This window comes from Gavialis gangeticus, unplaced genomic scaffold (assembly GCF_001723915.1).
Source record: "Gavialis gangeticus isolate Ggan-Ray unplaced genomic scaffold, GavGan_comp1, whole genome shotgun sequence".
In the NCBI taxonomy this organism is placed as follows: domain Eukaryota; kingdom Metazoa; phylum Chordata; order Crocodylia; family Gavialidae; genus Gavialis; species Gavialis gangeticus.
Window position 1 is genome coordinate 157,038,441 of NW_017729032.1, and position 14,708 is coordinate 157,053,148.

The 14,708-nt window shown below is 39.5% G+C and overlaps 1 protein-coding gene across 1 annotated transcript in view; it reads right to left on the reverse strand.

Moving 5' to 3' along the window:
* Window positions 1-14,708, reverse strand: part of OCA2 (OCA2 melanosomal transmembrane protein) — a 481,929-nt gene that overhangs the window by 286,879 nt on the left and 180,342 nt on the right. The window contains exons 13-14 of the mRNA XM_019525532.1: window positions 14,433-14,528; window positions 8,195-8,333 (exon numbers count right to left, since the gene is read on the reverse strand). Of these exons, the coding sequence (XP_019381077.1) occupies window positions 8,195-8,333; window positions 14,433-14,528 (235 nt within the window). The remainder of the gene's footprint in view (window positions 1-8,194; window positions 8,334-14,432; window positions 14,529-14,708) is intronic.

The window sequence follows — 14,708 nt, forward strand, 5'->3', positions numbered from 1 at the left end:
AAAGCATAATAAACAGGAAAACAAAATAAAATACTGACGTTGATAGGGAGCCCTCAGGATTTGATTGATAGTTGAAAGAAATTGAATTGAGATAGGGCTGGGCATGCTAATGCTTATTTTGAAGAGATAAAACCAGCTTTTATCCTTGAGATTCATCATCAGGGCATAAGAGCTGACATACACATGCCTGAAAAGTGAAGATGTGTAGACAACATCTCTAAGGAAAAGTTGCCTGATCCTTTCTGGTGTCCCATCCCAGTATTTCCTCAAGCTGAACAGCATCTCAGAAATTAAGCTGAGTTTCACGATCTGGTTCAGCTCCAAAATGCCTTATCTTTGGAAACTTTTTAGATGGAAAAAAAAGGCCAACCTCCTGAAATTTAGGCAGTCTTTCAGTCAGCATAGTGGATACAGAAAACCTACTTACTTTTACAATGGAGCTTGATCTGTCTGTGAAAAGTATTGTACAACAGGGTGCCTGCAACAACAGGAGACTGCACTTCACTTGGTAATCTAAGAAGTCCTTTTCCGTCCTACATTCCTAACTTCCTCACCCACTCCTCCTCATATCAGACTAAACTACACAGTGAAAAAGGAGTCTTAGTGAGTTAGAACATCTTACTTCTTGCAATTCTCTGGAGGCTGGTAATTGTCTAGTATCATCCCTATCCTACTTAATCCTAGAAAGGCATCTTCCTGTGGTGGCACGCAACTCACCATCTGCCCCACTAGGTAGTGTGCACTGCTTTCTTCTTAGCTCACAGTCTGAAGCTTTATATTCCCTTGACACTTCAGGAGACACTTTTCAGGACTGGGTAGGCAACTTTTATAATAGGTATAATCAGAAAAATAGGCAAAAGAGGCAGCCAGCAGTTGACTGGCATTCTGTGGAGAGCTTGTAGAAGAGATCACTGCCATAATTAGGGCACAGAAAGCAAGGGGCTGGAAAGAAACATCCACAGCTGCAGAACCGTGATGGAAGTTGCCGCTGACCCAGTGTGTGGCAGCTGCCCCAGGCATGCTGGCCTCATTGTTATTCCTCCAGAAGAGACTTTTGTAATATCCCTGAAGAGATAAAGAAGAAAGGGCTCCACAGACACGGGTTGTTGCCTGCAGTATCTTTGTAAGGGGTAATACCTTCCTATGCTGAAGCAAGTAAAAAATGGGATCATGATCATATGAAGCAACCGTCTTCTTTTTGATCCTTCTACTACTTCACAGGAGCAGGCTGCACCACAAGTACATTGAGGAAGAGTCTGTCCTATACAAATAGACACAGATGCATCCCACTGAGGGTAAGCCCCAGGCCCCAGTTGCTCCACATTCTTCTCTACCATTCCTGCCTGTGAAGGGGAGGTAGTCTTCCTACACATGTCTGCATCCTCTCCCATATTGCTATTAGACATACACATCTTGCACGCCTTTACTACCACTCATAGAATGCCACATAGTCTAGGCCATGGTTTTACCTTTTAGAAATTGGATTATTCAGATTAAACTGAATAATCCAACTGGACATACAAATCAATGCCAAACAACCATCTAACCTTTTTTATTCCTTCAGAAAACAATATAAAATGGCCTGGGTGTCTTTTATATACTGCAAAAAAATACATTAATTTTCATAACAATTTTTTCTTGAATAGCCTGAAATAGAGTTGGCTCACACAACAGACTACAAATAATTTTCCTTTGGGAGGTTTCAGTCTGTCAGATAAATGCTATGTGGTGCCAAAAATGCCCATTACTTGAAGCAATGCTGATTCTGTAAAACTTCTATTTCCCAGATGACAAAGAAAATCTTATGGGGTTTTTTTAGGAGATCACACCCTACAAGTTCTATTGTCTGCATCTCTCTATAGAAAGATTTTTGTTCATGTATTTAAACAAAATTTCAAACATTGCTCTTTTATACCAGAGAAGATGCTATTTTCCTAAAATAATGGATCTTCCTGTTCTCTGACAAGTTTTCTTCTTAAGGTTTTTGGAAGTTTGAAATTTACTTCCTTACAAGTAAATTTGAGAACAAGTCTGCAGTTTTAGGGCCAAGAGAGAATATTACATATAGGTACACAAATCCTAGAATTAAATCTTGGTCTAGTGCCAAAATAGCACTGCTGGTCCAAAGAATTTGTTAAGGTCATATATATCTTGAATCACCAAGGCTAGAAATAAATGCATTGACAGATTCATGGCAATGTTATCTTTTTTGCATACTCAAGGAGTACCAATACCTTACTTTTAATCCTAATGATCTTTCTTTTATATTTCAAGAACATCAAAACAAAGAAGAACAAAGGAAATATTTCCCTTACCATACCCAAACAGGAAAATAGGTCATGTTTAAAAATGTGCTACTCAGCACCTTTTGACGCTTTTTAAACCCCAACATGGAAATGGTTTAACACTTTTGAAATCTGTTATAACTGGTTTTCAGTCAATCCAGTTTTTGTTTGTTTTTTTTTTAAGTTGTTAAACATACATATAATAGTACATACATGTTTAAAACCATGTTAAAATAAGTTATCTGACAGTCTCGTAACTATTTATTTATAGCTTAGTTTGTAGTATTTATTTTTAGTGATGCCAATTCACATGACATTGGACTACACATACCATCTTGCCCTCTTCTTCTTTCTTCCCTATATTTGATACTTTCATCCTGGCATGATTCAGAGTGTCATTTCCTGAAGAAGTTGTGTTAAAAAATGCTGACTGCTATATGAAAGCTCGCAAACACTTCTTTCATGGGGTGTTAAAAACTAATATCTGCCCTGCAATAAGAGATTTAACTTCAGCTCATATATCTGTATGTGTAGTAATAGCAATCATAATTTAGAGATGGCCCATAACAGGAGACTAAGGGAGTTGGGAATTGGTCCCTTGGGTAGTAGTGCAAGTAAGTTAGGGAGAAAAAGTGTCTGCAAAAGTTGCCTGCAGTCCATCAATAAAGTTTATTGCTTACTTCTTCTCATTCATTGTATGACTATTTACTGAACCTGGTGATCACTACATACTGGAGTTAGCTTTAAAATCTACCAGGTAGTGATAGCACTGTCTATGAGTCTCATCATAGATTGCAAAACCCACCCAAAATGCTGGATAAATGCTCAGGCAGGTAACATTACCCAAATGCTTGGCAAAAAAAAAATAGCTACTTGTTCTGTTTTTGAGATGGATACATGATTTTGTGCCCAAGACGATGGGAGTATTCTGAGATCACAAGCTATCAACTGTTCCTAGCTGCAGGTGAAAGAACAATGACCCAATAAATTTAAGTGAAAAAATGCCTTATTTAGAAAATAATGAATTCCCCCATATTTTGCCACTTAACCATGCTGAACCATTGTAACTTCTGCTATGTGCAGACACAAACAGTTTAAGGTCAGAGTCAGCAGCACGGTGTTCCCATCAGCACTTGAATTTTTCTGACGGCAAACTACTGAAAAGGTAGAAATAAAAGAAAGAGCTGAAGTCGTATAAAGCAATTGGATGTTTTACACAGCTATCAACCAATAACTCAGCAAAATCCTATAAATTAAGTGACACTGTTACTTTATGGTCCACTATTTTATAATCTGCCAAGACTTAAAATGCTTTTATAGACTAATTTAAACTATTATCTGCAGTGTTTCAGTCATAAGCAACACAGGTTAACAAGTAATTGTTATCCACAGATTGCAAATGCTACTGTTTGTCACAATCTATACCCAATTAATCTTGAATCACAATGAATGATAGCTTTTAAATCCAAAAGGTGAACAGTTTGTGATAACTATACTCCTATGCAGTCTTATAAAGGTAGGCATCACTATGAAAAGGTCTCTGGTTTCCAATGCTACAGTGATAGAGAACAAGACAAACTGACTAGGCAAAAATGAAAGTTTGTTTAAACATCAAAATGTCTTACTTACAAGAACTGCACATTTATTTATTTCATATTCCTTTTGTTTGCAAATCAAGAGATGCCTGCTCTGTGACCCTGTTAAGATCTTTCTTTACATCCCTAATAAGATGATATACATATTATGAAAAGCATCACCTTTCCTTTCCATACTTACTTTGTCCCTCTCAGCGCTTTGTACCTTCTATAGTCATTTGAAGTAAAATTGGAAGTAAAATTGCCAACAAACAAAAATCATAATGCTTTGCATTCACTTTGAGCAGCTGCCTTGCATCTTGAATGGCTCAGAGACAGTACTAGCCTATGGTGGAGTAATTACATTAGCTGAAACACATGTATAGAAGGTGACAGGGGCTGGCTGGGGCATGAGGGTGCTTAAGTGCAGGGGCTACCTGCTCCCTAGCCCCACACTTAAGCACCCTAGTGCCCCAGCCAGCCCCTTTGCCCCCCTCTGCCACCACACAGAACCTGGGGTTGACACTACCCCTCAGCTGTGCCCCCTGCCAGCCTGGGGCTGCTCCACCCCAGCTGAAACTGCTGTGGTCCTGGGTGCAGATGCAGACATTGCACCCTGGACCAATTAACTCCTGTGCAAACTGCACCAGAGTTTATCACATCACCTTAACAGCACATGTAGATGCACTCACTGTTATCACTGATATAGATCATGGACACCCATATATTTGGAGCCATTTCAAATGGGGAACATCATTCGACAGCCTCTGTTACATTCTAATTGTTATGTGTGCACAATTTGCCTATGATACATATGTACCAGAATCGCTCCAAATTTAACACTAGATGAAACAGTGTTAGCAGTTAAAGTTGTTTTCCTATATTTGTACCATTTCCAGCTCATTCACACATACAAATTAGAAGTCACAGCTACTGTCCTTTTGAAATACCTTGAAATGTGCATGTGTTCTTATCCAAAGAATGTATTAATCCTTAAAAGGGGCTTGACCCAAAGCCTAGTGAACTCAGTGGAAAGGATCCCATTCACTTCAAAGAGCTTTAGGCAGGCCTCTGACTCTGTGAAGTGTTTATTACAGGTAAGGAAACTGAGATGGATATTAAGTAAGGTAAACCAAGGTCACACAAGAGTGCCCAGACTTGGAACTGAGAAGTTTCTGGCCCTATTGAATAACTCTCTCCAGCTAAATTAATCTATTAAATTACTATCTACAACTAAATCCATGTTTAGCCTACAAGCATACAAGCCCAAAATCCAGTAAAACACCTAATCACATATATAGTGTTAAGCTTGTGCAAGCCCAGTTGAAATCAAAGTTCAGAATGAGCATGTGTTTTTATAGGAACAGTGATAATATGGATTATGGTCGGTACAAGCATTACACCTTTACTGGTATAAGTGATTGGAAACCAATCTATACCTGTAACAGAACAGAAGTGTGATGCACACAGACTGGTTTAAAAATGGCAGAACCCAGTCTAAGATTTACCATCCCCACCAAAAGGCAAATGTTCACCTGTGAATTACTTCTGGTTACGTCTAACTGGTATCCAAATTTAAGCATACTGTGGCATATTTAGGTGTAACAGATCTTCAGATATAAAAAGACAATAATTTCAAAACTCCTATAGCTGTGGTGAAATGTCAAGAATGTGCTGAGTACTTGTGTAAACTCCCTCTGTTGACTAGCCAAGAGAGACATTAAATATTCCCTCAGAAGTGACTGAAAGGGAAATTCAAACTGCTAAAAAAAGACACTGCAATGAAAGCATCAAGGAGAAAAATTCAGAAGCCCCTAGAATCACAAGCTGCATCCATGCTGTGGGTGATTTGGGAAGCTGGGGCTGTTTCAAAATTTTAAAATCTAAAACGCTTGGGTAATATTACATAGTGATTTACTGTGTTTAGGAGTTTTCTACATTGAAACATGTTTAAAAGCAAATACATTTTACTTGACTTAAGCATAATATAGAAGTGTTACAAATTTTAAGTAAATACTTGGGTTGGATTCTGTAAATAAGCATTTACTGGAATTATGCTTAGGAATAGGACAGACAAGAAAACTATTTTGTAGGATCTCATTCATTCATTTACTGTGATTAAGCCTTAATTTGGTTTAAATGATATATGTTTGAAACCAGTCCAGAAAGTGAAAGTGTTTTGAATATTTTCTGGTTGTTTCCATTTAGTATCCTCATTTAAAATGGAGTTATAAAGGCAGAATTTGCTATGATATCACATACCAGAGACTTTTATAGGTATTTTTAAGACTGGGTCTTCTGAGAAAGATCAGGTGCTATCCAAGAAACAATATATATAATTTGACTACTTAACAGTTAAGTAATCAATTAGATTACTTGCATGCTTTCCTTGATTATAGTATGAAACTTTTAAAGTATATCTGTTTCTAAAGGTACTGCTGAAATGCTAATTTTCTAAGTATTAGAGAAAATGCACTGTGTGGTACATAAATTACCTCCTCTAGCTTAGATGACTTGAATAGGTGCAAACAGATAAAATGTTAAAGCCACCACCCAAAGTACACTAGGACACTTTATAGCCATTATCTGATTGGCTTGATTTGTTCCTAATACATTTCAGATGTTTTCAAAAATACTCCTCATTCATTAACTGTAGGCTTTTAGAGCCTATATTTCTCAAAATATATGTCATTATTCCCCCCCCACCCTCCCCGAGAACTACACTGTTAATTAGAAGAGACTTTTCTTGATATTGCTGTAGTGACATAATTCAATAACCACTAATTCAACATTAGAACTTTGTAACAATTTCCTCCCTATCATCCTCCGGTACAGGAGTTTAATATGACACTGTACTCACTATACACTGTGCTTCTTTAACTTCTTTATAACTTTAATTGTCTACTTTTTCTGGATTTTAAAGACTCAGCCAAAATAAACAGCAGGGAACTGTGTCCCCAGTTTCAGGCTTAGACTGGGTTACTTACTTTAAGCAGAGCACTAAGGATGGGCAATGCAGAGCCACTCCACCCCAGCAGGAGCTCAGGAAGGGGTTGATTAGAATCCCTCTCCCACCCTCCAGTCCACAAAGTGGACTTATCAGTGCACCTAAATCCTACCCCTGGCCCAATGTGGAGCCCTATCCTGGGGTTACAGAAAGGGTTATGGATAAAATTGACATTCAAACCACTCAGACATTCTCTATCATCATCAGAGGGCCAGGGCCTAACCTAAAATGAAAATCCTCCTCTCCTGCTGTCAGTTCAAAAATCCAGTCTCCTAAAAAAAAAAGAGTGCCAGAGCTCTCTCCCCAGAGACTCTCTAACAAGCAGACTGGGGAACAATGGAAATCTCTCTCAAGCTCCTAAAAGCAAAAATAGGAGCAGGAGAAAGGAGTACTTACGACATCCTGCACATGCACATATGTGCCCAAACCAAAACATGGGAAGCCAAGAAGATACTTTCTCCCAAGTGATGGGAAAAATAATGAGGAGCATGGAAGCAGACCATGACTGTCAGCTCTCCCCAGAATCCAAAAGCCTTAGCACAGATGCTTTCCCACCTCAGGGGAAGAAAAAGGCATCTGGGTGGAAGGGGAGGCTATGAGTGGTCAGATGCCTAGAGTTTTTGCTGTCCAGTAGACCACAGATCATGACATTCTTTTCACTGGCCTCATTTAGGAAGCAAAAATGAAACAATTCTGTTCCTAAATACAGGCACCAAGTGTGGGAAGCTAAAACCTTTCATTGCACTGTGGAGATAACAAGACATTGGCAAGAACTAGCAGCCAGCTGAGGCCTGGGCTGTGTGGGGGGAAGAATCTCTCGCTCTCTGAATCTCCATTATAGTTAGAACATCATTTTATTGACACAGTCTGAGACTCACTGTTCTGCGGCAGATCCTATACCAGGCAATGCAATACCATAGTTCCCAGTACATGGATGGAACAGTTTTTTATAAAGATGTGAGTGTGGGTATGAGTGTGTATGCATGCTTATATTTGAAATGTATGGGAAAAACTTTAATAAAAATGTTTGAGTTTTCAGTTCCTCCCACCTTTCCTGCTTCAATCCTGATTTAAAAATAAGGGGAAAACACATTTTTTCCTGGCGACATAAAAATATAAAAACATTGTTTACAAAATACACCTTTTTTTGCATAATTAAAAAAAATTCATTCACCTAATTCTAATTAATAGCACTAATGATAAAAACAGGACAGAACCGTGCACTTTCTTCTGCTTGTGTGACTGTCCGTGGGAAGAAAAGGTCAAAATTACTGAATAAACTGCTGTCTGTATCTATTTTTAGAAACACAATGGATTTCAATACATACCACCTTCCTCAGCTCCTGCTTTGAAACTATAATCACATTTGGAGGATCCCCGACAGCTGTGGCAGCCCCACCAATATTTGTGAAGATTACTTCTGCAATCAGGACATGTCTCGGATCAAGGTTAAGTACCTCGCACAACCTGCAGTCCACAGAAGAAAATGAAATCACTTCCTTAGCCTTTAATTAAATTGCCTCAAACCTTAAATGATTTATAAAACTCAGTATGTTGACTGGAAGCTTCAAACTGTTGAACAAAGAATAAAAATTGAACTTCCTTAATTAATAATTAAGACATGAATTTTACAATTCCACTGAGATGGCTATTGCAATCATAGTACGTAGCTTTAAAAACAATTTTTAAAATCCCAAACAGATGGATTATAGTTAAAGTTGCATGAGCTCTTCCATTTCAACTTCCTGTTCCCAAAAGGGGATGCATGAAATTTTATAAAACTTTCACTATTTAGGCCACAATCTAACCAACCAGTTCTCAACCCAGATAAATAAATAAGGTTGAGGAAGAATATTTCTGACATTTTTTAAAAACATGGGAAGTAGAAAAAAAATGTTCATTATTAAAAATTATCAATCAACCTTTTTTTCTTTAACTCTTTAACTCATGCACAAAACCAGGTAGATACAGGAAATCAGTGTTTTGTATAGAAACAGTCCTTGGGGAGAACTGATATCTCAAAGAGTCCCAGTAAACATCAGGACTGACTGTACCAAGTTATAATATATTGAAAGAATTACAGTGTGTTTCTAAACAGTAGATTTCACACAGTCTGCACACTAAAAGGCCAGCTCAGGACGGCCCTAATGCCTGTGCTTGATTTTTAACATGTGGCTAGGGTCAGAAATTACACATAAAATGGTTTGAGTGATTGGAAACCATTTTAAAACTGTAATAGAATGGAAGTTCAGTGCACATAAACTGGTTCCAAATGGCCAAAACTGGTTAAGATAGACCTGGATGCATGTAGTATCAGACTTAACTGACTTAGGTTAAATAGGTCTATCGAACTTCTGTCCCAGATCCCCACCTGACTCAAGTCAACTCTCAGTCCCCCAGCATCCCAGGATGTTTTGCACCTCCGTTGCCACGCTCCCTTGCAGGGCAGGTGGGCTAGCCATTGCCCACTATCTGCTCCTGTGAAGTCTAGCCATCTCCACCACTGAGCTGTCACAGAGCTCAGGCAGCAGAGCCCCTGCTCCCCAACCCAGCTGGCAGGGTGGCATAGGGGTTGCTAAGGGGGTGGGGCAGCTAGTGTGCACAGTGTGGGGGACCCCATGATGATGGCTTTCCCCCTACCACAGCCTGACTCTTCTCCTCGCAGCAGGATAGCCCCAGCCTCTTCCCCTTGCCAGATCTGGCCTCTCAGCCATGACGGGCAGGGGTGGGGGGAGGCAGGGAAAAGAGCTCCTTGGCCCTGCCATGGGCCCCCCCAGCCATGCCCTTCACTCCTATAGCTGAGAGGCCAGGTCCAGGACAGAGGAAATCACCCAGCTGGGCTTCATGGAGAAAAGTCTTTGCCATGGGACATCCCTGCCCAGTGCAGACCCCATGCTGGAAGCTGTGTCTGGGATGGGGGCATCTGTTTCCACCCCACTCCTGGTCACCTGGGGCTGCCATGGTGACCAGCTCTGCAAGCCTAGAGCTCCAGGCAGGGAGGGTCTTCAATAACAGCAGGCGATTGTGTCCCTGACAGCCTATCAGGGGTAGATCTGGTGCTAGGCTGGGAGGTGTGCAGGAACGCCACCCCCCACCACCACCACGTTCTGGCCTAACCAGAATACACATTTGCCTGTTTCCCCTCCCACAAGGGCAAACATGTGTTATGTTTGCTCATGATCCAATCTTTGCAGCTTAGAAAAACCTGCAAAGGATTAATTGATTTTGCCTCAGGCTTTTTCACTGTCTGTACTTAGCCTATATGTGCTTCAAGGTTAACATGTGCCTTAAGGGTGCATTTATGGTGCTATTAACACATTCATCACACTATAATTGTAATGTGCATCATGGCCCTTCCTACTTTCCTGAAAAAGGCTGGAGTTAAGCAGGTGTTGAAATGCTTTCCTGGGACATTCAAGAATAAGAGTTTCCACATAGTGAGTAATACCAGTTTAACTATTTGGGTCTGACCCCACTAGTAAATTTGTGCATATGAGCTCCGAAGTCTTCAGATGAGTGGTGTTCCCCTGGACTACTTAACAAGTACAGAAAAGGAGTGACTTTCAGGGGGGGTTTTGGTTTATTACATTCCAGTAGCATCTACCTAATTAGTTCCATATATTAAGAGAGATTTTTCTCTACCATGGCAGTGGACTGTTCATCATGCTGCTAAAGTAAGCCCCACTCACCCTCTCCTGTTCCATGCACAACAACCCATATCACCTACTCCTGGAAAATGCAGGGACCTTCCCACCAGCACTCTATAGAATTTCTGAACAGCAAACTGCATCATGATGTAGAAGTACCTGAATTAGCTGTAAAAAAAAACTGACTGTGATACCAGAAGAAGTCTGTCTACAGAGCAGAGTCTTTAGCACAAGAGTAAATTAACCTATACTAAGCTCCATGTTGCTACAGATAAACTCCTTCTAGTACTCAAGTTACTGCATTTACAGCAAGCTCAGGTATGTCTATACTATGTTCAACTACTCTGCAGTGGAGACGTACCACTGTACTAAACCCATTGTGATGACAAGGAGTAGGGACAGACATTCAAAAAGCCTGAAAATGAATTGATTCAATCTTTGAAGTCCAACCTGCAAAGCTGGAACCAATTTGGAGGTGGATAGACATTCCCTTTTCATTCCAGAAATGCAGGCACATTACTGCAGTGGCTCAGGCTAGAAGCTAGGGGTGTTAGAGCAGCCCTCCCTTCCCTTCAACAGTGCTGAGCTGAGTGGAGGTGTGGCCAGGCCCCCACCTGATGCTCTGGTTAGGGAGGGGTTCCCCTCCCAGAAGACCAGCAGGGAGTTGATAACACAGTGGTTATCACCCCTAACTCAATGTTTATCAGCCCGTTAAGAAAAAAAAAAAAGCTTCCCTCACTAGGTCAACCTCCTCTTAAACAACTTTTTTCCATGGACATTACCAGCTACCTGCTGATAAGCTCTAAAAAGCCCTAAGCCAACACTGTGCTGTCTCCCTTTGTCCTGTTTCCCACAGCATGGACCATAGCCAGCACATGGTATGCTAGCTAATGCTGAGAGGTGTCTGTGTAAGGCAGAGGGTAGGGGAGAATCCTTGCATCAGCAGGGATTGGTGAGGGGGAGGGAGGAGCAGGAGCAGGAGGAAGCCAGGCAGATGCCACTGTACCTGCAGTCTCTGCTGGAGCTACAGCCAGGGAGCGGAGGGGACAGCCCAGTCCCGCTCTCTGGAGCCCCGCCCACACAGCATGTCAGGATGCTGGAGGACTCTGATTTAACTTAAACCAGGATGGAAGGAGGCAGTTTAGGAAAGTGAAGAATTGGCTTCTTCCTTCATTTTGTGGCCAACCTCACAACATAACCAACAATGAAGAAAAGCCAGGAAACAGTGGGAGCATGACTTACTCTCTATTTATGGTTGCATTAATTAGCTTCCCTGTAAACAGTGTAGGAGCAGGGAAGAAAGTAAAACAGTGTCCAAATGCCTTCCTTGGTTTAGGATGCAGCTATATGTCGCCCCTAGAGCAGGACTGGCTCTTCTGATTCCATCTAACTCCATATTATTAAAAATATATTTCAAAGCAAAGAAAATTTAAAGCCTCTAGTTAATACAGTTAGGCTATCACAATGAAAATAAAAATAGTGGCAATTTAAAAGCATAAAAACATTATAAAATGCTACACATCTATATGCTATGATTGCAAAAGTAAAAATGTTCAATAAAATATTTTTGCTACAAAACACTCCAACCCCAGTAAAATAGTGTTTGAATAACAGCATGAAATGATATTGTTAAAAGCTATGTTGTAATGGAGTTGCACAAGGAACAGAATTAAGATTTTAGTACAATATAAACAATGTTGTTGCTTTACTTCTGAGTGCTTAACAGTGGATTCTATATTCCTTAGCACTTTTTTTCTTAATGGGGTACAGACATTTTGCAGAAGAAGAATCCTTACTACAGTCTTAAAAAAGCTTTGATTAATGGATTATTACAATGTGTTAGCTGTACAGTCAGATTAAACCATTATGCTTTATTTATCCAAGCTTTATAATTTCCCATATGAACAGCTGATTTCAAACAGGGAAGCATCTAGGCATTCGAAGTATGGTTTAAAATATAATAAGTTATCCCTAAAGAGGGTTATCGTTATTATATTTTTTTAATATCTATTTACCAAAAAATGTGACAAGAACATTACATTTTATGCCTTATTGATAAAAGTCTGAAACCTTATGGTCATGGAATCAGGAGAATTTTCTGCAAGCTTCATCTCCATGGCAATGACAGTATAGAGCAGCATAGTGAAGTTATAGGTAAAACAAAAAGATAATGACAAGAAAAGAATGACTATTTCAGAGAAATACCAAAATAGGGTGGGGGTTAAATAAAAAAGCATTAAAGTAGAATTTTTATTTTGCTAGTTTAGAAGTATAGATAGTAATCATCCAACTAAAAGTCTTAGATGCTGTTCCCCTATTTCAGGCTTATAAAATCTTTTAGCATAAAATAAGTAGATGCAGCAGTAATTCTATACATGAACAGCAGTTTGTGTGTAGACTTTTAAGATTTCAATCTGTTACCAATTACATTTAACTCAAAACATTCTGCAACGTAACTAGAGAACATTTGATGTTTAATAATTCCAGCATTTCCTAGTCTAAGGGTTCATCTATATGTGCAATTAATGCAAAGCAATAAACTTCAGCACTTATTGCTCTGGAGTTTATTGCTCCTGGGCGCACCATTTGAACATGCGCCTGGGACCACAGCACGTTGAGCCGGGTCGGAGCAGCTTCATCTGGCAGAGGGTCCTGAGGATCAGCCTGATCCCCCATTGCTCAACATGCTGCAGAGGGGCTGACTAGGATACGAGGTTGCTCCAGTGTAGAGCTAGCCAGCAGGCAGCCTCCACACTGAAGCACCCTTGTGCTGCAGCTAGCCATGTCAGCGTCTATACATATGCTGCTGAGGAGTTTTTTACTCCACAGCAGGACAGTACTTGTATTTACAGGTACTAACCTGCTACAGAGTTAATTTGTTCCAGTCAAATGGGGTGCACATGTAGACACAAGATGTATACCTGATGAGCTAATTAGTCTACTCCTCAGTAATCATCTCATGTAGATACAACCTAAGCGGTAAAAATAATGGCTGAAATAAAGTAAATTAATGTAATCTACTGAAAATATGTTCAGGTAAAAAACAAATGAGGCTTTCATTCACCAGCTGTTTCTCCATCTACAATAAACTTCACTTGCAAACTGATTTTGACTACTGAGAACTACATCTAATAGGGAATGTATAGTAAAATTCTGTATATGTAAATATGATAGCATCTATGAATCTATGATGACAACTACAAGCGTTACATCACTTGTGGTGAGATTTAAAATCACCCTTTCCTCAGATCTTAAAAAAACTTTAACTGGATTAACTGGATTTCCTTGGTTAAATACAGGTTAAATTTAACCTAAACAGTGGTTTATAATCACACAGACTAAATGTGATTGCAAATCGTATGCTATTAATTTTCAGAAATCTGCATTAATTGAATTCAGTAAAAATGCTGATTAACTCTTCTACATATTTGGAATTAATCTGGAGCTGTACCAATGTTATAGTAATTAGTAAAAAAATTCAGAGCCTTCTTCTCCAAAAATCACACTTTTTACCACTTGGCCTACACAAAAAATTCCATCAGTTGCCAGTAGTATTAAAAGAATTAGAACTCTTTAAATCATCAGTTATAAAGAAGAGTTGTACATAAGCATAGCTAGTGCATGAAGGGATGTTTTTCAAAAAAAGTAAAGCCACCCTGCTTGCAAAAACAATTTGCAACCACAATAAAACTGTTGACACCCTTGGCTATTGCAGTTCAAATGCAGGTACAAGTCAGAGTGCTTGCACATGTACTTAATTGCAGAAGGAGATAAATGTGTGAGAACATCAAAACAGGGAAAGTGCACCCTTCGAAAAATATAGCTTTATATACTATTTACAACAATAGTTTTGTAAACATGCCAGTCAGCAAAATTAATCTACAATAGACTAATGTCAAAAGCATAACAATAAAAGTACCTTATGGTTACTGGAGTAAAAAGAAGCATTGTAGTAACGTTGTCCAAAAATGCAGAAAGAATTGCAGCAATAAGACATAGAATGATAATCATAGCCAATATTTTAAAAATAAACAAAAACTTTGGAATAGTTAAAAACGTCTAATCTTCAAATATAAACATACCTTAAAGTATTGACTAAGAGAAAACTTTTGGGGAGGGGGAGGGGGGGGAGGCTGCAGTCTTATTTTACCAATGCCTACAAGAGTGCTTCCTCAGAGCCCCAGTACTGGCCAAA